The sequence below is a fragment of the Colossoma macropomum genome, unplaced genomic scaffold, assembly GCF_904425465.1.
Source record: "Colossoma macropomum unplaced genomic scaffold, Colossoma_macropomum, whole genome shotgun sequence".
NCBI classification, from domain to species: Eukaryota; Metazoa; Chordata; class Actinopteri; order Characiformes; family Serrasalmidae; genus Colossoma; species Colossoma macropomum.
Genome location: NW_023494791.1, coordinates 291,479 through 314,675, shown reverse-complemented (window position 1 = coordinate 314,675; position 23,197 = coordinate 291,479). Strand labels below are relative to the sequence as shown.

General features: G+C 41.2%; 1 protein-coding gene across 1 annotated transcript in view; it reads left to right on the top strand.

The window, feature by feature from the left end:
* The window catches only part of nid1a (nidogen 1a), a 33,515-nt gene that overhangs the window by 1,882 nt on the left and 8,436 nt on the right, over positions 1-23,197 (top strand). The window contains exons 2-14 of the mRNA XM_036573599.1: positions 5,423-5,713; positions 5,840-6,057; positions 6,140-6,459; positions 7,844-7,984; positions 8,243-8,494; positions 9,606-9,806; positions 10,982-11,215; positions 11,660-11,797; positions 12,952-13,080; positions 15,491-15,634; positions 16,228-16,347; positions 18,437-18,661; positions 19,672-19,820. Coding sequence (XP_036429492.1) covers positions 5,423-5,713; positions 5,840-6,057; positions 6,140-6,459; positions 7,844-7,984; positions 8,243-8,494; positions 9,606-9,806; positions 10,982-11,215; positions 11,660-11,797; positions 12,952-13,080; positions 15,491-15,634; positions 16,228-16,347; positions 18,437-18,661; positions 19,672-19,820 — 2,562 coding nt within the window. The remainder of the gene's footprint in view (positions 1-5,422; positions 5,714-5,839; positions 6,058-6,139; positions 6,460-7,843; positions 7,985-8,242; positions 8,495-9,605; positions 9,807-10,981; positions 11,216-11,659; positions 11,798-12,951; positions 13,081-15,490; positions 15,635-16,227; positions 16,348-18,436; positions 18,662-19,671; positions 19,821-23,197) is intronic.

Below are 23,197 nucleotides of genomic sequence, written 5' to 3'. Positions count from 1 at the left end.
AACAGTCTTCCTAGAAAATTCACCATTTTTTCTAAGCAGTGATGATGTCAGAACAATTTTGGAACAGGTCCAATAAGGTTGGGTGATATGATGGTAATACCACACAATTACGACAGCATTAAATTTCAGTTCAGCTTCTATCCAGTAAAATAAACCAAATAAACATATTCCGCCCCTTCACACTCCTGGACAGGAGAGAACCGGTCTTCCGGATTTGCCTGAAAACAGCTGAATCCAGAGATGGAAATGTGTCCAACAAGCATTAAGCTCACTCACTAATTGCCATGTTTCCCACAGCTGTACTGTGCTGGTTACGCTGCTAGAAAAACCAGTATAGACCAGTACAGCTGGTCACCAGCAAAACCAGCCTATTGTCAGTGTTCAAAGAAAAATAAGTATCTTTAAATTTACAGAAGAGGGCAATAACTTTCTTTACTTTCAATGTAAATTATTGCAAAGAGATTTTATTCCACAGCAGTTTTGGAGCATTTCTATTGGTCCATTCGTCATAAAAATTTCACACAGTGTAAACAGTGGACAGTAACAATATGTTGTGTTTTAGGCTGGTATGACCGGCATGCTGGGTGACCAGCTAACCCAGCACCAGACCAGAATAAACCAATTTAGACTGGCTTTGTCTAAACTGGTTTATGCTGGTCTCATCCTGGCTTTGCCGGTCAAGTTTCTTTTCCCATCTGATTTGCTGCAAATCAGATGTGTCCCTTTTCATTAGCTTAGCTAACACGCTACAGTCCCAAACACCATAGAGCAGATTCGCTGTCGTTTTCCTGTCCATCACTCCACCTTCACTCTCTCAGACTTCAGTGCTGCTTTAGTGTTGATCATCAGCAGCGCTGAGTCAGAATCAAACCTGTGCTGTGGTTAGTGGCTCTGCTTGGGTCTGCAGCTGCTCGCTAAGCTAAAGTAAAACTGTACATATGCTGAGGATCATTTCTGTTATGGTCAGCATAAATGTTACATTCATTTGTCTTAACTGGACGGTCTTTCACTGCCTCAGCAGCTCAGTGGAGAGCGCTTCTGAAGATCAAAGAAATCACTGATACGAGCTGTTAGTAACAACAAACATCACTTTTATTTCAGTCTGATATCAAATCCACAACATTTAGTTTGATATACAGTTGTGTGCAGATGTTTGTGCGCCCGTGTCTAATTCTGTAATGATGTTGATTTAAGTGTAAATAAATTAACACGTCCTCTACAGAGAACACGGTTCTGCACAGTTCTCCGTTAGAACCTCTTCTGTCCTCACACATACTTTTCACTTTCATAGCCTGGAGGAATTCGTTCAGATCCAGTCCTGCAGGAACATGAACGTTTAGCTTTTGGACTTTTTTGGAACTTTGTGTTCTCTGAAACTGATTGTTCTCCAGTTTGATGGTGCTCTTTAAAGGTTCATGTTAAAAGGGGTTCAATTCAAATCAGTTAAAATTGGTGTTACTGTTTAAAAGTATGTGATTTTCTGTTTCAGCTCATTTTTTGTTGTCTTTTTTTCAGTGTATCTATAAATTTCACTGATCCTCAGACACAAAAGTCGCCAATAGAATCAAGTCTTCCTTAAAAAAAAAAGTTCTTCAAGGGTTCTAGAATAAAAGTAATAGTTTTTAGATTAATAAGGTCTACATAGAACCATTTCATGCTTAAAGGGTTCTTTGCATGATGAAGTGGTTCTTCAGATTAATGGAGAATGTGTTTTATTTGGTTCTGTATAGCACCAAAAAGGGTTCTACTGTTACAATGTCAAGTTATCACAATAGAAGAACCATTTTATGGTGCTCCAGAGAACCGTATTCGAAAAGGTTTTTATAGAACCATATACAACACATTCTCCATCAATCTGAAGAACTGTTTCACCATGCAGGGAACCATTTAAGCATGAAATGGTTCTATATAGAACTATAGAAAGGATATCATTACGTTTGCTGTTGTTATTAATTGGCAGTAATTTTTATTATTAGTATTTTAGTAAACTGTGTTAGTTGTCCTCTTGGCTGTTGTGTGCTGCGCTCTTGGCCGGCGCTCACTCACAAAGGAGATTTTAATCTCAGTCTGGCTTCCCTGATTAAACAAACATAAATAAATAAATAAATAATACTGCACAGAATTCTGAATGGAGATTCTCCATTGATGGCATTGTGTGGTCCAGGAAACCAACTGTTCTTCCTTATTATTGTTATCACACTGCATAAAAAATAGATTAGACCAGGGGAGTTAAACTCAACCGCTAAAAGGGCCATATTAAAAACATGGTGATTATATATATATATATATATATATATATATATAAATATAGGACTGTATCTTTTGGTCCATTCATCATGAAATTTACACACAATATAAAGAGCAACAGACATTTTCAAAAGATGTCAAGAACTGAAAAACGACAATATATATATATATATATATATATATATATATATATATATATATATATATATGGTGATATGGTCATTGTTTCTACACTCACTGTCCACTTTATCAGCTCCACTGACCGTATAGTTTCACTCTGTAGTTCTACAGTTACAGACTGTAGTCCATCTGTTTCTCTGCATACTTTGTTACCCTGTTCTTCAGAGGTCAGGACCCCCATGGACCCTCACAGAGCAGGTACTATTTGGGTGGTGGGTCATTCTCAGCACTGCAGTAACACTGACGTGGTGGTGGTGTGTTAGTGTGTGTTGCGCTGGTCTGAGTGGATCAGACACAGCAGTGCTGCTGGAGTTTTTAAACACCTCAGTGTCACTGCTGGACTGAGAATAGTCCACCAACCAAAAATATCCAGCCAACAGCATCCTGTGGGCAGCGTCCTGTGACCGCTGATGAAGGACTAGAGGATGACCAACACAAACTGTGCAGCAGCAGATGAGCTATCATCTCTGACTTTACATCTACAAGGCGGACTGACATGGTAGGAGTGGACAGTGAGTGTAGAAACAAGAAGATGGGCTTAATGAAGTGCTCAGCGAGTGTGTGTTATGTGTGTCCCATAGGTTGTTTTTGGGGGACAGGGTGGTGGAAGCACATATTATGATGCAGTGCATGCTGGGGATTGTAGTGCACCTCTTTGTGAAGCAGGCTAATATTAATGGAAAATGAAAATCCTTCTGCGGGCTGGACAGGGTTGTGTTCCAGGCCTTGTGTTTGACATTTGGGGATCAGACGAACCAAAGCAACATCTTCCATAGATTCAAACTTTATAAGAGCTCTTCACACTTCCACGTTAAACAGTGAACTTCCTGTGAAGAACAGTGGAGTAGACACTAAAAATGAAGGTGACAAAAAGCCTTTTTTATTGCGCAATGCTGTAGAACAACCATTTTTGGTTCCATAAAGAACCTTTTAATAGATGGTTCTTTAAACAATCATTTTGGTTGTGTGAGATGTGTGACCTTTTTACAGTTTAAAGAACATCGACATGATGTAAACATCCTTGGGAGAACCCTTAATTGGTATACATCATGTGAAGGTTCTTTGAAACGTTCTTGACACTCACAAGTCTTATTCCAAAGATGGTTCTTTAAGGAACCGAAAGTGGCTATTTTTAAGAGTCCACATATGAATGAAGACAAGGTTTGATAAGAGGTGTTCCCTCAGGAGCCTGTTTTTCCTGAAAGGCAGGATATCCTCCTCACTGAGATAAGACTCAAATGGTTGGAAGTGACAGGAAGCGGATACTAAGATTACTGCACGGTTCTCTCTCGTACACAAACCTGTGTGCTGCTCTGCTGAGATGTTGAAGGCTTTTGTCTCTAAAGCCCCACAAATGCTGATTCATTGCATCTGGTTTAGGCTTGGGCTGATTGCCGACAGCATTGTAGATAAACAATTGGCACAGTTGCCAAGTTGGATGATTAAATGTCAGAAAATGCAGCATTCGCAACTTTGAGGTGGACAAAAGTGAATATATTTGTCTTGTAATCCATGTTTACTTTTAATGTGTAGTCCATGTTCATGTTTTCATTTTCACCCAACAAATGTTTAACCATGCTAGTGCTATCTTAGCAGGCTAATATTTAGCTCAAAACACCACAGCACAGGTTATATTCTGTCTTTCAATCCCTTCAACACCAGACACTCACCCCGATTTCAGTCTTTATTCTTTTAACTTGCGTCAAACATACACCGATCAGGCATAACATTCTGACCACCTCCTTGTTTCTGCGCTCATTGTCCATTTTATCAGCTCCACTTACTATATAGGTGCACTTTGTAGTTCTACAGTTACAGACTGTAGTCCATCTGTTTCTCTGATACTTTGTTAGCCCCCTTTTACCCTGTTCTTCAGTGGTCAGGACCCCCATGGACCCTCACAGAGCAGGTACTATTTGGGTGGTGGATCATTCTCAGCACTGCAGTAACACTGACGTGGTGGTGGTGTGTCAGTGTGTGTTGTGCTGGTCTGAGTGGATCAGACACAGCAGTGCTGCTGGAGTTTTTAAACACTGTGTCCACTCACTGTCCACTCTCTCTAATCCTATATAGAGCTGATAAAATGGACAATGAGCGTAGAAACAAGCAGGTGGTGATAATGTTATGCCTGATCGGTGTGTGTTAGGTTAACTTATGTTATAAACGTTCTGTAAGCCATTTTAACCTCTTTGCTGCAGTCATGGAACAAAAGTAGCTTAGCTAATTACTTCACATGCAAGAACACAAGTTTGCTCCCTCAGATTTGAGTCTGTGCCCTCTAAACTTGATTCAGTGGGGCTTCAGTGAGCTGGAATGAACCTGTGCTGTGGTGTTGGAAGGTGTAGCATGCTAAGCTACTGCTACCTGCTTCTAGAACAGCTCTGGTATATTTGTCGGTATATGAGATAGATGTGGAATATAAATTTGACATGTCGTTTTTAATACTAATATCATTTTGCTAACAGCTTACAGTACGGTCCAAACATCTCATAGGAAAAATACATTTGACACTACTACCGACCTGTATGATCAAAATGAGCCAGTCCGATTGGACCATTTTAGAAACACATTTCTGAGTGTAGTGGTTCTACACATGGAATATGTACTCATTTGTTATGCTGCCTTTACATGTTGGCAGTAGCTGGTCAACAGCAAACCAGATATTTTATTGTTTTCTTTGGAGCTGCGATGAAAATTCTGCCCACGCCACAGCAAAGCTCCGCTGGCAGCAACGGTCTTCCAAACTTTTTTGGATGAGGAAATGACATTGCCAAAGGGCTCTTCTGATAGTCATCCAATTTTGCTGATAACGCTGTTACCATGGCAACATTTTCATTTCTATATGCCATTACTGGTCTAAGAGGCACGGAACGACGGTACTTTTAAGGCCAACATGTGAACGCGGCATTAGAGTATATTAGTCTAAACAAACATGTTCAAGAGAAACCCAGCTTTCCTGCTCAACACAGTCAAACCAATTATCTGTGACTTTCAGATCAACACTAATGGGTTTGTTGCCCTGGACAAGCCTTCAGTGGAGTCGGAATACCTTGGCAACATGCCTGCAAGCTTTGGCATGATTGCAGCCCTGCTGGGAGACCTGAACACCTTGGATGGGGTTGGTAAGGTGTACTTCCGCCAGGACTCCACCCCGGCGTTACTACAGCGAGCAGCCAATTACATCAATAAAGCCTTCCCCAAGAGCGATGAGGTGAATCTCACCCATGCCATTGTTGTCACCTGGGTGGATATAGGATCTCGTGAGCCTGACAGGTCAGAACATAAGGTGAGTTTTGAAACAAGAATTGATAATAGTGTCAAATGTGTGAGCTAACTTGTTTGTTATTGACAAATTGATCAATTAAGAAGGGATGAAGTGACAGGACAGTTCATCAAGTGTCCTACATTCTAGCGAAACACCTTTCAACTGGTGGTTGCCTCAGAAGAGAAGATCTCCTATGCCATCCTACTGTACCCAAGAGAGGGAATGCAGTACCAGTCCACCCGAGGCTACACCATGCATGCCGGATTCAACAAGGGTCAAGAGGCTTATTTCCTCTATCGGAAGAGGCAGGGACCTTACTACCGCATCACTGATGACGAGAAGACGTCTGTTCAGAAATTAGCGCAGTGAGTTTAGCGAGTAGTTCCACAGTTGGACGTTAGGATCTGTGTAGGAAGATGTTTTTCCAATTTTGCGTCTCTCTTTCAGGCAGACGAACTCTGGAAAGCGAGGTGTGTGGGTGTACGAGATTGGATCATCTTCCCATTTCACCAACATTGTCCCAGGTGAAGTGGCTCTTCCCCAAGAAGCGGAGGTTCACAGTCAATCCTACCGAGTTCCCACATACCCTGAGGGTCAGCTTGTTGTTTTGGAACACCCACCTTATCAGCACAGTCAACAGGAAACACTTGAAGGAGTGTACCACAAGGCAGAGCATCCCTCACCGTATCAAGGACACACTGGTGATTTCCAGCCTGGCAACCCTCATTTTGTGGAAATTGAGGAAGATGATAACATTCAAGTTGGTGGTCAGTGTGACTTTAGTCTCGCGAGGCCAGACAGGGTCTTGTAAGAAGAACGTCTGTGGTGAACCATGAGAAAGATTTTGGGCAACATTTTGGTGGCAATGTAGATTTATTAGGGTTTGGAACAAACCGAGGGAGAAATTTCAATCCAATGCCTACTGAAGGCTCACAAACAAAAAAACAGAACAAAATGAAATACCAAAATTCAGACAAAGCTGCTTTGGGTGAAGCTAAGCTGTTTTATAGACCAGCTCTGAAGTTCAAAACCTGGTGGAAATTTCAGATTCTGAGCTGTGTTTTGTCCTGCATGTAATCACAGTCAGTAAGGCAACGTTCACATTACCAGGATGATGTTTTTGCCTTAACGTAACACTGCAGAATGCCTGGATCTGTTAGAGAGAGTTTAAAGCTCCTGACCATCTGTCTGTTTATGATCTCAGATCTGCAGATTCTGACCTTCTGAACTCCTTCAGTAAAACACAGAAAACGTGGAGAGACTCTTTCAGTTATTCTGCTTCTAAACTGTGGAGCTCAGTTCAGCTTTTATTAGCCAGTTGAGCTCAGAGCTCACTTTTAATAAACATCTGAAAACGCAGCTCTTTAACTCAGAGCTTCAGTAAAACTCTACGACTCTTTAACTCAGAGCTTCAGTAAAACTCTACGGCTCTTTAATTTTAGCAGGAATGTTTTTGTATTTATCTTTTTAATTTGTTGTTCCAGTGTTTTTAATTAATACTTTAAACTTTCAGTTATTATTTTTTTCCTATATTGCTGTTACCAAACAGTATCTATAATAGAATAAAATCAAACAAAGCCCCTCTAATTTCTTCTATTACTGTTAAGCTTTATCTTCTGTCTGTCAGAGCAGCCACGGGTATGAAAAGTGCTCTATAAATATAGATATGATTATTATTATTATTATTATTATTATTAGTAGTAGTAGTAGTAGTAGTAGTAGTAGTAGTATTGCAGTAGAGGAAACCTGTGTGCCCATAAACATTGTCCAAAGGACAATGAGCTTAACATTAGCACATGTAGCGTAAGTTAGCGTGACTGAAAAGAACACACTGCAAACACATTTATTAAAAATAAACATTACCAATTCTGTTAGCTAACGAAAGCGTTCCTCTAGCTAGCTTGTTCCACTCGTGTTCTTGATTTTATGTTAGACTAGAAGAGTTTGGGGGCGGGGTTTAGATGGGCGTGGCCTTGTTAATGATGTATTTTGCTGCTGTCCAGCATCAAATGTTTAAGAAGTCGTCCACAGATGTTTTGTCATTATAAGACCATGTCTAGCTCTGCGAGCCTAACTTAACATAATAATACAGTTCAGCTGATTTGGAAACTGATTCAGTCAGGTAATTAATATTCCTCCATCTTCCTGCAGTTTTCAGCTACAGCTCTCAGACATGCGCCAACAGCAGGCATGAATGCTCCAGCTTTGCTGATTGTCAAGATTATGCAACTGGGTTCTGCTGCCACTGTAGGCCTGGTTTCTATGGAAATGGGAAACAGTGCATCGCTGAAGGTCTGAAGGCCTTTTGTAGAACTTTCATTTTGAATTCTTCTGATAATTAGATGTCAGATGTTTCTACTATGTGGGTAAAGTTAGTTTTGTGTAGTCAGTACCAAAAATACTAACTCACCACTCAGATTACATTAATACCTATACTGTCTGTCAAACTCCAGCAGATCTATAATAGTAATCTATAGCTCTATGATGATGTAATGACAGGTGAGGTAATGACAGGTGAGGTAATGCATTTGCTTAACCGTATTTTTTTAGGCAAACCCCAAAGGATGAACGGGAAGGTGAGTGGACGAGTGTTTGTTGGGAACTCCCCAACTCCTGTTGAGTTCGACAACAATGATCTCCATTCCTATGTGGTAGCCAATGATGGCAGAGCATACGTGGCTATCAGTGCCATTCCCTCCAGTGTTGGCCTCTCCCTGTTGCCTCTGGCGTCTGTTGGAGGGGTCATCGGCTGGGCGTTTGCCCTCCAACAGCCCGGCTTCAAGAACGGCTTCAGCATTGTTGGTAAGATACCTAAATTAAATTAAAATTAAATTAAATTACCTGTAAAAATCAGTTTGTGAAGCGTGCTGAAGTCATGTAGGAAGAAATGCATGCTCAGTGTCATTTCAGTTCCTGTAACATTAATAATAAGTTAATATAAGTTAACATTAATAATAACCCTTTTTAAAGGGTTCTGTATAGCAATGACATCGTCTCAATAGCACAATACAATCTGAAGAACCCTTTAATCCCGCAAAGAGTTCTTTGAGTGGTCATGGTTCTGCATAGAACCATTTTCTTTACTAAAGAACCCTTGAAGAACCATATTTTTAGAAGTGTATGGTGTAGTTACATATGAGTGAAGATGCATTGTTATCAGTTTTATTGTGAACATAATTTTGTTCTTCAGCTGAAACAGTGCAGGTCAGTGGTTCCTCAAACTGGAGCTAAACCCACTGATCTACAGCAGCTCTGGTTCTGTAGGGCTGATGACCAGCAGAGTTTGGAGACGCAGCTCATCTGGCAGGTTTACTGGGTGTGTTTGGGCAGGATGGCGTCCTCCAGCGCTAACCTTACTGATGTTACTGACATTGCAGCAATAAACAAATTCAGCACTGCAGGAGCTGGAATCACTTTGGTTTTATCAGGAGAACCATGAGTAAAACTCTTATGTTTAATGTTTCTCCTGTAAAGTTACCATTTTGGAGATACGAGGTTTTGTTTCAACAGCAGTGAAATATATCTCCAAAATGGTAACTTTACAGGAGAAGGAAAAAGCCTACTTTATTTTTAATGTAAGTCAATGGAACCAGACGTCTTTCCAAGTAGTTTTGGGCCGTTTCTTTTAGTCCATTCACCACAAAATTTACACACAATGTAAAGAGTAACAGGCATTCAAATAATCTCAAAAACTGAAAAATGACAGAAGTGTGTGTGTGTGTGTGTGTATATATATATATATATATATATATATATATATATATATATATATATATATATACACACGACAGCTGAACATTGTACAATGTAATCATGTTTACCACGTTTATCTTCCCTATGACTCTACTAAAAATGTGAGGATGACTTTGATGCAATTCCAGCGTAACCCCACCCCCCCACGTTCCTTCTTCAGGGGGGGAGTTCACACGCCAGGCTGATGTGACCTTTCAGGCAGGAGGAGAAAAGCTGACTATCACCCAAGACTTCAGAGGAATTGATGAACACGACCACCTGGTTGTCAAGACCAGACTGGAGGGATCGATTCCTGAGGTGCCGCTGGGAGCAACTGTCCAGATAGACCCTTATTCTGCCGTCTATCTTTACAGCAACAACTGTGAGCATGTCAGCTGTTTTCTTACTCTTAGACCCTGCATTCACAGAGTGACAGGTGACCGGTCATTTCCCGAGGAAGTAAGGATTCCTAAGGAAACCTGACCCTCACCCTGGTGCTGATCCTAACCCAGAACACTGCTGAGAATCAGCTTCAGCAGACAGTTAGTAAATTATCTGCAGTAATAACATCTATTTATAATCCTTCGCTAATAAAGTGAAGCATTAAGAGGTGCTGAAGGTTTGAGGAACTGAAAGAGAGTGAAAAGAATGGAAGCTGGAATAAAGGGAAAGAGTGAACTGCCTATGAAATAGGACACTTTCATAAGACAAAACTGTTTAAAAGAAGTAAAAAATGTCTGGAAATAAGTTGAACAATCTTACACCCTTACGAAGATCTCATAATGAGAAATATTAGATATATTGGTGAATTTTAAGATGTTCTCATTTGCTAAGGCATCAAAGTATTTTCTGTTTTTTTTCTTGGTGTATTTATTGCCTGTTTTGACTGAAAGTTGATTAAATGACAACTGTGACAGGACTCTGCAGACGTCTCAGGCCATTTGAGAATAAAATGTAAATCTGTTTATTTGGGCAGCAAAAATGTATTTGTTCAAAAAATACAACGCAGTTCTATATTATTTACCATTTATAATAAACATTTGAATAGTAGTGTATGTATATGTAATATGTCATCACTGTCACACAAAAACCTTGTACACTGGCTAAAAAATGGCCTGTCAAGTGAAATTATCTTAAATGTAGTTGATAAATACAATATTTCTCATGTTGAGATTGTTGGAAGTTTATTATAGGATTATTATCTCTCAACACATAGTTTTAGTTATTTTAGGAAATATGCTTGAAACATGCAAATTTATCTTCCAGTACAGTGAGATCATTTCACTTAATAAAATTATTAAAGTAAAAAATGTCTAAAAATAAGTGAAATGATCTTATACTTATTCTCAAAGTGAGATTAGATATTTTAGATATATTCACTGAAAATAAGATCATTTCATGCCAAGATACCATTTTTTCCATTCTTGACTTTTTTGCATCATTTTATCCAAAATTTTGTTCCATTACAAGTGAATTACGTTTTTTCTCTGTAGTCGCCATTTTGGAGATACGAGGTTTTGTTCCATCAGTGATGATAAGTCCTCTGTGTTCCATCAGTGATCACCTCCTCCTCCACGAGGGACTACATGGTCACACTGGAGGACGGCTCTACGGTGACTGGAACCTACCAGTGGAGGGAGAGAATCAGCTTTCAGAGCTGCCAACATGACCGGACGGCCAGGCCGGTCCCCCAAACCCAGATGCTCAGTGTAGACCAGGTGTTCGTGATGTACAGCGAATCTGACCAGGTCCTCCGCTACGCTATGAGCAACAAGATTGGCGACATAAACGGTGAGGAGCACGAGGTCCTGCACTGAGGCCTGAGTCAGCAGGTTCCCTACACACTGAAAAAGATGATTCTTCAAGAGTTCTTATGGTTCTATATGGAACCATGTACACTAAAGAGAACCTTTGCGTCAATAAAGCATTCTTCAGATTGATGAAAAATATGTTACTAATGGTTCTATGTAGAACCTTTTTGATAAGTGTTCTATATAGCACCAAAAAGTGTTATATCTATTGTAACAATGTCAAGCTTGTAAAAAAGAGTCCTTTTTGGTGCTATATAGAGACGCTTTCAAAAAGATTCTATATAGAACCATCTAGAGCACCCATCGATCCGAAGAACCCTTTCATGATGCAAAAAAACCTTTAATCATGCAAAGGGCTCTTTTGAGTGTTCATGGTTCTGTTTTCTGACTGACCTTAATGAGTTACTGGTGTTTCTGTTTGTAGGTGTTCAGCCTGAGGAGAACGCCTGCTACACAGGCAGACACGGCTGTGACACGAACGCTGTGTGCCAACCTGGACAGGGAAACCAGTTTACCTGCGAGTGCACGACTGGCTTTAATGGGGATGGACGCACCTGCTACGGTACACAAGACCAGACTTCTGTCTGCACTGGACTCGCAGACATAGCGAGAGAATTTTTATATACAGCCGTTTAAAAAGGTTTCAGTCAAATTCCACATATTTGTTGGTTTTCTGAGTGTAAGTGAGTTTTACATCCTCGACAGGAAAGGATTTTATTTTTTCCAATATGTTAAATTTAGGACAGTTGTTTTAGAACAGTAGCATATTTAAAGCAGTGCTGTGTAAGATTTTGTAAGATTTTTGTGTTTGAATTGAAAGAAGGAGAGCATAAAGAGAGGAGAATGTAAACAGGCTAAAATATGGTGAGCAGCTGCTGTGAAGCCTGTAAAGCCTGAAATCATCATTTACAAGTCAGAGTTGGGAGTTTTTTACACCACATCGTACGTCTTTATGTATAAACATCACACACAGACTCTAAAAGAAGGTCCGACTCGATGTTTCGGCCTCAAATGATCTCAGAATCAGCATCACACTGATGAAGATGTGATGACTATAGTAGATAATTCACTCATATCCTCAGAGACGCTCCTTCACCCAGTTTAGACTGAGGTCTCTCTGAATTCTCTTTCAATCAGCAGATTCATCTGCTTGTGAGGGTCCGAAGCACAACATACGCTACAAAGTGTTCTTCTGCACGCTGCGTGCAGTTACACATTTCCATCAGAGAGGGCTCCAAATCCCCAAATCTTACACAGTGCAGCTTTAAATGTAAAGGGTGTGTTAATTTATTTTCACTTAGAAAATTGACAGGATGTGTCATTTGAACTTTTGCAAGTGACTGTATATTGAAATATTTCTTCCAGTAAGATTATCTCACGTGCTTGTTTTCACAGAATGATTTAAAATTCGCTCTCCACATCACTGGATACCTACACTACACCACAGTAGTATCAAAGCGCCGTCTCCATTGTTCAGTTTTATTCTGAGAGCGACGTTAGACAGTCTACTCAGCGCAGCACCAACCTGTCTAACAGATTAATCACGGCTCTTTTTATACATAGAACATGGAGGAGTTGCCAGAATCGAGAGTTTGTGATATTTATCACTGTGCACAAGTGAGCTTTAACCTCGGGAGTCGTCTTTTTGGCAGATTTAAACAGTTATAAATGGTGTGTATTTGTGTTTGTGAAGGTCGGATCTCCTTGTTTCTGCAGATATTGATGAATGCAGAGAGACGCCGTACATCTGTGGTCCCAACACCATCTGCAACAACCAGCCCGGAACCTACCGCTGTGAATGTGTGGAAGGCTTTCAGTTTGCTAGTGATGGAAAGACTTGTGTTGGTGAGTGAGAGCAACACTTTATTAGCCAGATACCGAGCAATGTAGAGTAAACACAGTCATCTGGACGTTATTTAACAGTTTTACTGATGTTTCGTTTTCAGAATAGTGCCTGACCCACAGTGCCTGACCCACCACAGTCCGGTTCACACTGTGACAGTAGAATGTTTGTTTATTTAAATGTTTGCTAATAACGCCTTTAGAGGGAGCTACAATGTACTGACTACAAAGAACCACAATGATTAATCAGCTATCAAATTAGGCCAGTTGGACTTTAATAGTCATGTAAAATGAATAACAACATAATGAAGTTGTTAATCACAGCTCCAAACACACCTGAACCAACACATTAATGACACTGAATACCTGATACAGACTGGGTTATGTACAGTGCTGTGAAAGTTTACTTCCTCCCTTCCTATTTTTGCATATTTGCAAGGTACGAAATACAGGGGGTCCTGGGGAGCCTGGGACCTCGTAATTAATCTCTTGGACCACCTGAATGTCTCAAAATCAAAAAATCATTCTGGGGGTCCCTGAAAATAAACCTATGCTGGCTGTTAGGGAAAGACAGGCACTCAAATACAAATTTAGGAAAGGGTTATTATTGATCCTACTCCACAATCAGCTTCTGTCTTTGTTGTTCTTAACTAACTAGAGCTGCAGCACTGCTCTGCCTCAGGGTGGCGCTGTAGCAGACCGGTTCACCCAGTTGGTCCTTCATAGTCTAGAAACTGTAACTCTGCCCAGATTCCTCTGAAACACTTTACAATGAGCTGCAGCAGATCTGTAAATCTGAAAACTCGCCCAGTTTCCCAAGAGTTTGGAGTGAAGAGTGACTGTTCCTCATTTCTCACACTGAAGACAGAAGAGGAGACGAGGAAGATCTCAGTTAGTGTGAGGAAGAGCGCAGAACCGCACTAGAACAGAGACTCTACAGAAGAGGAGACGAGGAAGATCTCAGTTACTGTGAGGAAGAGCGCAGAACCGCACTAGAACAGAGACTCTACAGAAGAGGAGACGAGGAAGATCTCAGTTACTGTGAGGAAGAGCGCAGAACCGCACTAGAACAGAGACTCTACAGAAGAACAGCTGATAAACAAACATTTACTGACACTGAAGCATCAGCGGCGCTATGGAGAGAGAGTCAGCAGACAGACAACACGGTACCCCCGAATAGCGGGGGGGATTTCACACACTGCATGTTTGTCACAGTGAACACTTTTAAATCTATTAAAAACAAGTAATATTAGACAGAGAGAACCTTTCAAACTCAAAACATTTTTAGTGTTTTAAATTATTATGTTATTCACGTACAGAGCAAAGTTAGCCAACATCCAAATCCCTCCGTGAAAAATGACCTCTTAACTGATTTTATCTGAAAAATTCCTCTTTAGGATTTTTCAAACTGCATGGACACTACTGAGACATCACTGCTGCTTTGGGCTAATCTTAAAAGCCAAGCAGGTGGAATAAAATCCTGGAGAGTATGTTTACATTCTGGACCTGACTGTTCCACCTCTGTTAATTGATGTGGTTAACAATCCTGAATACAGCAAAACCATTCAAGTATCAAAATAAATAAATGATGGCTGATGTTGTTGAATGCATCATACATTCATGCCAGGCATCCAAGTCACCTCAACACACTGGATTCCACTGAAGCTAAAATAGCAGAGACAGAAAAAAAAACACATCTGGAGCTCTTTAAATCACCACATTCAACATCTGAAGTACTCAGAACGAGGTCTAGAAAGATCAGAGGCATTTTACAAACAAGCAAAGTAAAAATGGAGCTCTGAGGCCACAATCACGAAAGGCATGCTGGAGAAAAAAGGAGCAGCATGAGGCTGTGTGGCAACCAGTGGCTCAGGACGCCCTGCACAGGTAGATGGAAGAGTGGATTCTACTAAAAATCAGCAAATTCTGGAAGCGAATGTGACAATGATCCAGAACATTCCTCAGAATCCACCATGAGCTACTTGAAGAAATGCAAACTGGGGATTTTAGAATGGCTGCCTGAACAATACAGAAGACCTGTGAGTAGATCTAAAACAAGCTGTGCAAGAGCATCACGAAACTAGACGCGTTCTGTAAGACAGAGTGGGTGAATTTCCTCTGGACCACACCGGACAGCAAACAACAACACAAGAGCAATATGAATATACTAGTTTATTTTCCTATTAATTAATTAATTAATTATGAAAAAACTGTAGCAGTTAATAGTTTTTGAAACCGTTTACATATTTTGTTAATATGCAGTTTGGCCAAGTAGAGCCAACAGAGGATTCAGGCCTGTGAAAAGCTGCTCAGCCCTTAAACTGAAGCAGCTTCTGTTTGTTTTTCACTGTGTGATTCATTTTGTCTGCGTTAAAGTGAGACGCAGTGTTGAGTCGCTCCTCTGTGGTTGTAGAGGCGAGCCGGCCGGTGGACCCGTGTCGAGCAGGCCTGCATAATTGCGACGTCCCTGAGCGCGCTCAGTGCAGCTACACTGGAGGATCCTCTTACATCTGCTCCTGCTTACCGGGATTTATGGGAGATGGACGAACTTGTCAAGGTTTGGTATCTAATATTTCAGTTTTTAGTTCTTTGATTTGCTGGGAATGCTGATGATTTTTCCTGCTGGAGTAGAATTGAGTTAGAATGAATTAAGTTTAGTTTTATTTCTGTAGCAGTTCTTAAAACATGGTACATCACAAACCCTCTAAACCGCTCTACTGAAATGAGTCCAACAAGCTGAAGGCGACAGTAGTGAGGAAAACTCCCTCAGAAAGAAACCTCGAATCATTGGTTAATATACATATTATATATTGTCCCACTTGCTGGCACACAGTGACACCATCAAAACTCAGAAGACGTTTTAGAGGCGGGGAATGAAGATTATGGAAAAACAAGAATGTGCTCAGTATGACCAGACAGACAGTTTTGATCTTAGGTCGACTTCAAAACGTCACATTAAAGTCACTCCAGTTTTAGTCGAACTCTGAATGATTGATGAAAATAATAGCAGTGCAGCTGTTTTCCAGCACCAGACTGTTTCTGTTGGTTCCTTTGTTGAACAGACACTGATGGAGTTTATTTAATCAGAGTTGGTTTATTTCTAAATTCTCTAAATTCTGTAATTTCAAATGTGTGTCGTTCTCTTTGTAGACATTGATGAGTGTCAGCCCAGCCGTTGTCATCAGGATGCAGTCTGTTACAACACAGAGGGATCCTTCACCTGCCAGTGCAGACCTGGTTTCCATGGCAATGGTTTCCATTGTTCCCGAGGTGAACTTCTGCTCAGATCCACATCAAAGCCCCACTGCAGTGGAGCACAAAGGACAGTCAGGCAGGAGCTCACCTGATTCCACTTGCTTAATCAGTTATTCTCCAACAGTCTTCAAACAGTTGATTAGTGATATTAGTGACATGAGCTGAGTTCCTGCAGCCACACCAGCCCTCTGTAGCTGAAAGATACAACCCTGTTTCCAAAAAAGTTGGGACGCTGTGCAAAATGTAAACAAAAACAGAATGCAGTGATGTACAAATCATTTAAATCCTATATTTAATTAAAATAGTACAAAGACTGCATATCAAATGTGAGAACTGAAAGATTTTATTGTTTTAAAAAAAAATATATATGTCCATTTTGAATTTGGTGCCAGCAAAACATTTCAGAAAAGTTGGGATGGGGTCAACAAAAGACTGATAAAGTTGTGTAATGCTGAAAAAAATACTGGTGGATCATCTCACAATTAAGTAGGCAACAGGGTAGTAACATGAGTGGGTATAAAAACCATCTCAGAGAGGCGGAGTCTTTCAGAAGTAAAGATGAGGAGGGTTCACCACTCTGTGAAAGACTGCACCATCAAATAGTGCAACAATTCAAGAATAACGATTCTCAACATAAAATAGCAAAAAACGTGGGGTTTTTGTCATTTCTAGTACATCATATCATTAAAAGACTCAGAGAATCTGGAGAAATCTCTGTATGTAAGAGACAAGGCTGAAAACCAGTATTTGCTGGCTGTGATCTTTGGGCCCTCAGTCAGCACTGCATTAAAAACAGACATGATTCTGTAGTGGAAATCACTGCATGGGCTCAGAAACACTTCTGAAAAACACTGTCTGTGAAAACAGTTCATCACTGCATCCACAAATGAGAGTTAAAACTCTAAAACGCAAAGAAGAAACCAAATATAAACAGGATCCAGAAAAGCTGCCACCTTAAACAACTCTTCATAAACAACTCTTCCTCCACCAGAAAACAAAACATGCTGCTGCAGTAGTCAGTAAACGACAGCTTTCATTCCAAACTAAACTCCTCCTTGAAGACGCACAGTTCACACCGTGATTGTTATATCAGAATGAGCCAACGTTCCCCTCACAAACATCACTAAATCTCCTCGTGTTACATCACTAAAGTTCATGTTCCATCACTAAAGCTTATTGTGTTCCATCACTAAAGCTCATGATGTTCCATCACTAAAGCTTATTGTGTTCCATCTCTAAAGCTCATGATGTTCCATCACTAAAGCTCATGATGTTCCATCACTAAAGCTCATTGTGTTCCATCTCTAAAGCTCATGATGTTCCATCACTAAAGCTCATTGTGTTCCATCTCTAAAGCTCATGATGTTCCATCACTGAAGCTCATTGTGTTCCATCTCTAAAGCTCACGATGTTCCATCACTAAAGCTCATTGTGTTCCATCTCTAAAGCTCATGATGTTCCATCACTAAAGCTCATGATGTTCCATCACTAAAGCTCATTGTGTTCCATCACTAAAGCTCATAATGTTCCATCACTAAAGCTCATTGTGTTCCATCTCTAAAGCTCATGATGTTCCATCACTAAAGCTCATTGTGTTCCATCACTAAAGCTCATTGTGTTCCATCTCTAAAGCTCATGATGTTACATCACTAAAGCTCATGATGTTCTATCACTAAAGCTCATTGTGTTCCATCACTAAAGCTCATGATGTTCCATCACTAAAGCTCATGATGTTCCATCACTAAAGCTCATGATGTTACATCACTAAAGCTCATTGTGTTCCATCACTAAAGCTCATGATGTTCCATCACTAAAGCTCATGATGTTCCATCACTAAAGCTCATGATGTTCCATCACTAAAGCTGATTGTGTTCCATCACTAAAGCTCATGATGTTCCATCACTAAAGCTGATTGTGTTCCATCACTAAAGCTCATGATGTTCCATCACTAAAGCTGATTGTGTTCCATCACTAAAGCTCATGATGTTCCATCACTAAAGCTGATTGTGTTCCATCACTAAAGCTCATGATGTTCCATCACTAAAGCTCATGATGTTCCATCACTAAAGCTCATTTAACTTAAACATGCACTTTTATTTTGCAGAGCAAAAGACTCGGTGTCAGGTCCACAGAGAGAGAGCTCTGGCCTCTGCTGGGCATGGACCCCGGGGTCCGCGCCCAGTTCCTGGTCAGTACATTCCGACCTGTGACTCTCACGGTGAGTACGAGCCCATGCAGTGCCACGGCAGCAGTGGGCAGTGCTGGTGCGTGGACCGCGATGGAGCTGAGATCTATGGCACACGAACAGGACCAGGCAGCACACCGACCTGTGAGTTACCCACCTTTCCTAAACCTCCTAAACAAGATACAGGATCTTTATTGTCACTGTACAAGTACAATAAGATGTTGCTTAGAGCAAAGCTGTGGAAGCTTAATTAAAGCTAATACTATAAAATATAAAAATATAAACACACATATAGACTATAAGATAGAATAAAAAAAATATATATATATATATATATACAGAATAAGAATAGTGTCATACAAGCATGGGAAAGGCGCTATATAATTGAATAGTGTTCATTTATATAGCGCCTTTCCCATGCTTGTATATACATAATTAACAATAAATAAAACAACATTGAACACACACACACACACACACACACACACACACACACACACTCCACAATTCCCTCAACTAGCGGGGGAGGTTAAACAGACCACGGTATAGAGTCACTTAGCTCGCCTGGAAAGAGTCCTTAGCTACGGAGGAAAGTCTCACACCACAACTCTGGTGTGTCACACAGGAAGCCTCAAAGGCCAAAACTGTCCTTAGCCACGAAATGGTCGCATTGTCCTGCAACTGAACGCCACCAGTCCAGGCAGCCTCATAGCTTCAATGCAGCGTCACCCAAGTGCCTAGGCCCAGGCAGCCACGTAGCTGCGGAGTCATGTTGCCGATATAGCCAAAATCCACCGGTCCAGGAAGTAGCGGTGTAGTGTCGATCAGGTCCCGGTCCAGGCTGCGTCATAGCGTCACCCAAACAGCCCAAGAAGCCTCTGAGCCGCAGGTGGAAAATCACTCTTGGCCGCTGTCTCAGTGGATATGATGGCAAACTCCTCAGCCAGCAGGGAAACATCAAAACATACACACAAACAAATCAAAACAAATGAAAAACTGATGTACCAGCAAAATAAGTGGTGATACAAGCAGTCATCTAAACAGCTGTTATCCATGCCTTTTAATGTTACTTTTTCACTGTGCACACATGTTGCTCTTTTACTTGTTTGATTATCTGTGTTATATTTTAAATATAATTAATTCTGTTTCCTCAGGCGTCAGTCAGGTGACCCCCACCGTTGGACCTGTGCCGCTGCTGTCTGGCACTCACCTTGTCTTCGCTCAGAGTGGGCAGATCGAGTATGTGCCTTTGGAAGGACAAGACATAAAGAAGGACAAAGCCAAGACTGTACTGCACCTCCCGGTAAAGATGATGTGATGCCTTTTAAAAACTGTATTTCCTTCCACAAAAAGCATGCAGTTTCCAGAGTTTTGGCTATTAACCGCATAACTGTGTGGGACAAACACTGTAATCATTTTGGGTAAAGCGACAGGAACCAGACAGTCTGGCTGAAATGTCTAATAGGTTCCAGCTATTAAAGGAAAACTTTACTGAGAAGTCAAATGAACACAGTTATCCACTTAACTCAGCCGTCGATCAGCCGAGACACGTTTGGTGTCCACATTGTGCCTCTTTAGTTTAGCGCCGGAGTGTAGCTAGCGTATTCATGCATGTGTGATTACTATGGCAACCAGGGTAGATATGTGAGCACATGCGACTACAGTATGTAGTATAAGGCTATGTTCACATTTCCAGGCTGAAGAGCACAAATCAGATTTTTTGCCCCAATGTGACTCAGATCTGATCTTTTCAAACCCGACCTGAGCTACTTTCATATGTGGTCCTAGATGAGGTACATATCCGAATCGTGGCTGTGTGACCTCAGTGTGAACGCTCAGATCTGAAATAATGTGGTTCTTTTTGAATCACTGTGCGTGCGCCATCATTCAGCTGTACCATGGCAGCAGCGCTGAAACTGAAGTTAAAGCCAGTAAATGGTGGAAAAGCAACACATCTGACCCTTTTCACCTTCATCCCGCTCTGATAACGAAGCTGAGAGCTGAGCTGTTTATATTTGCACAAAGGCTCGTTCTGCTGATTAGTTTGTTTGCTGTTCATGATGCATATGATTCATTCACGCAATGCTACCGATTAGGATGTGCACATGTGGGTCATTTTAGAATGCAGGTTTGTGTTAATGACTGGTTTGAGTCACTTACCTAAACGAGTGTGAATGATTATGTTAGAAAGTTGAGATCTGAACAAAACATCAGATTTGAGTAATGAGTCTTGTAATGTGAACATAGCCTAAAAATCAGATATGGTCTCTTCTAACATTACACCTCAACACTCAGACCTAAGAAACAGATCTGATTTGTCCTGCTGTGTGAACAAAGCCTTAGATTTCCAATTCCTGAGTCCTGAAATTTAGCCATTTAGGTTGTTTTCACACTTGTCCCGAATACTTGAGTCCACACTCACTGAATACAAACACTCAAGCGGTCAAGAGCAGCACTTTTTGTCCACAACGATCCTTTCCCGCCATCTCGAAACTTGGAGAGGGAAGTGACACGATGAATCGAAGCAGTCACATCACAAAATGAATCAATCACGCAGCCCCATGCGTAGCACTGGGAGTTGAGAGTTCCACACGTGCCGTGGACCCACCAGAGACCACTGACTTCAGGAGAACCAGAGATCGGTTCTCTGTTCCACTCCCGGGCTCGAAAACAGCTTTCACACTCAACCAAACTGTCACGCCTCTTGCCGGGGAGGCTTCCTCCACTTGTTCCTTTCTCCTCGCAAGATCACTTGAGTCCATGAACGATCTAGAGGACTTCAACTCCCATGAATCAGTTGGAGATCACATGACTTTCATCCCATTGCCATCAACCAGTGAACATTCATTTCAGCGTTCCTCCTCAGCGGAATTCTAAGCTGTCACACCTGTTTGTTATTACACTCCATTAGTCAGTTAGTATATAAAGGGCTTTAGTTTAGTCATTTGCAAAGTATTGCCAGCACCTTCCGTTGCGTACTGAGCGTCTTTGTTTGTGTAAGTTCTTCAGTGTATGACCTGTTTTCTGTGTTTCTGACCTGCTCTTTTTGGTTTGTTTGCTGGATATTATCTGCTTTGGTTTTTGAACTCGGTTTCTGGTTACTCTCTTGATGTCCTGTTTGTTTTGGTTCTCTTGCTCTCTGGTTCTGACCCAGACCTGTTCTGAAAACACCCTCTGTGCCATTACCAAAACCTCAAGTAAACTTCAGTCTTGTCTTTTTATCTGCGAGTGTCTGATCTGTGCTGGCATCGTAACTCAAATGTACCGAACTCACAGAGCATGCGGAACTGGGTCCAGAAAAAAACCTCTTGTGTGAAAACACAGACTCAGTAAAACAAGGAAACAAATGAAGAGTTCATCAGATTGTCATAACATTCAGTAACTGAATTTGTTGCTAATGTCTCATGTCTCAGAAAGCGACACAAAAAATTACGTTAAAAAACTATCCTATCCTGCCGACTACGCCAAAATAGACAAACACTGATTTAATTAAATCGTGTGGCTGACTGTGACTCCATCATACTGAGTGTTTATTGACAGCAGTTTGTTGAATTATTCTTGAGCCCATGCAGTGATATCCATCACAGTAGCATGCTGGTTTGTAATGCAGTGCCGTCTGAGGGTTCGAAGGGTACTCAGTTGTGGTTTTTCCGGCCCATCTCTTGTCTTTTCCAGACAACCCAGTGCTCCTCATTTGAACCACATGCTTACATTCACTCTAATGACTAACATCAGTGCATCATTTAGCAAAAGAGAGGAAAAATGTGTGTTGCATAACGGGCCCCAGCGCCCTCCGGCGTAACTTTCTGTGTGGTTATGTTTGGGGGTGTCCAGTCTGAGTGTTGTATTTTTTTGTTTATTCTGTCTGCACAGTAAAATCTCCATGTTTTGAATCAGCACCACAGTATTACATTTACAACACTTATTTAAAGCTGCACTGTTTGTGTTAAAACTGAATTGTATCATCACAGAGTGAGGAGAATATAAACAGACTAAAATATGGTGGGAGTGAGCTGCTGCGAGTCGTCCTGTAAAGCCTGAAATAATCATTTAAAACTCAGAGGAGTCGAGTTTTTCACACCAAGTTATACTTCTTTACGCATTATCGTCACAGACAGACTCTAAACGAAGGTCCAGCTCGATGTTTAGGCTTCAAATCATCTCAGAATCAACATTATACCGATGAAGCTCCTGAAAGCTCCTTGTTTAGGAGTATGATGTTCTGAAGAAAGAAGCTGAGGAGGTGGCCGGGGCCAGAGTCTTTAGGACTCTCACTCTTGGTCTCCCCTGAGATGGAAACCTCTATAAGAGAGAGTGACCAAGGTGTGAGGGGTCAGGCAGGATCTTCCCCACCCTCTTCCTCATCCTAGATGAGTAAAGATCTTTGAGGGTGAAGAGCCCACAGCCGATGATTTTCTCTGCACATTGCATCGTTCTTTGTAGCTTACGCTGGCTGTGTGAAGATGCAGAACCAGACGGAGACAAAGGATGTGATGATGGACCAAATTTCTTTGACCTGTTGCTGGAAGTACAAACACTGCTGGTCCTCTTTCATAACTGCAGTGCTGTGTGTGTCCCATCTGAGATCCTACTGAATGTTGGTGCCCAGGAATTTGTAAGGCAAATCCCCAAATCTTACACAGTGCAGCTTTAAGTCCAGCTGGAAACAAATGAAAGCTG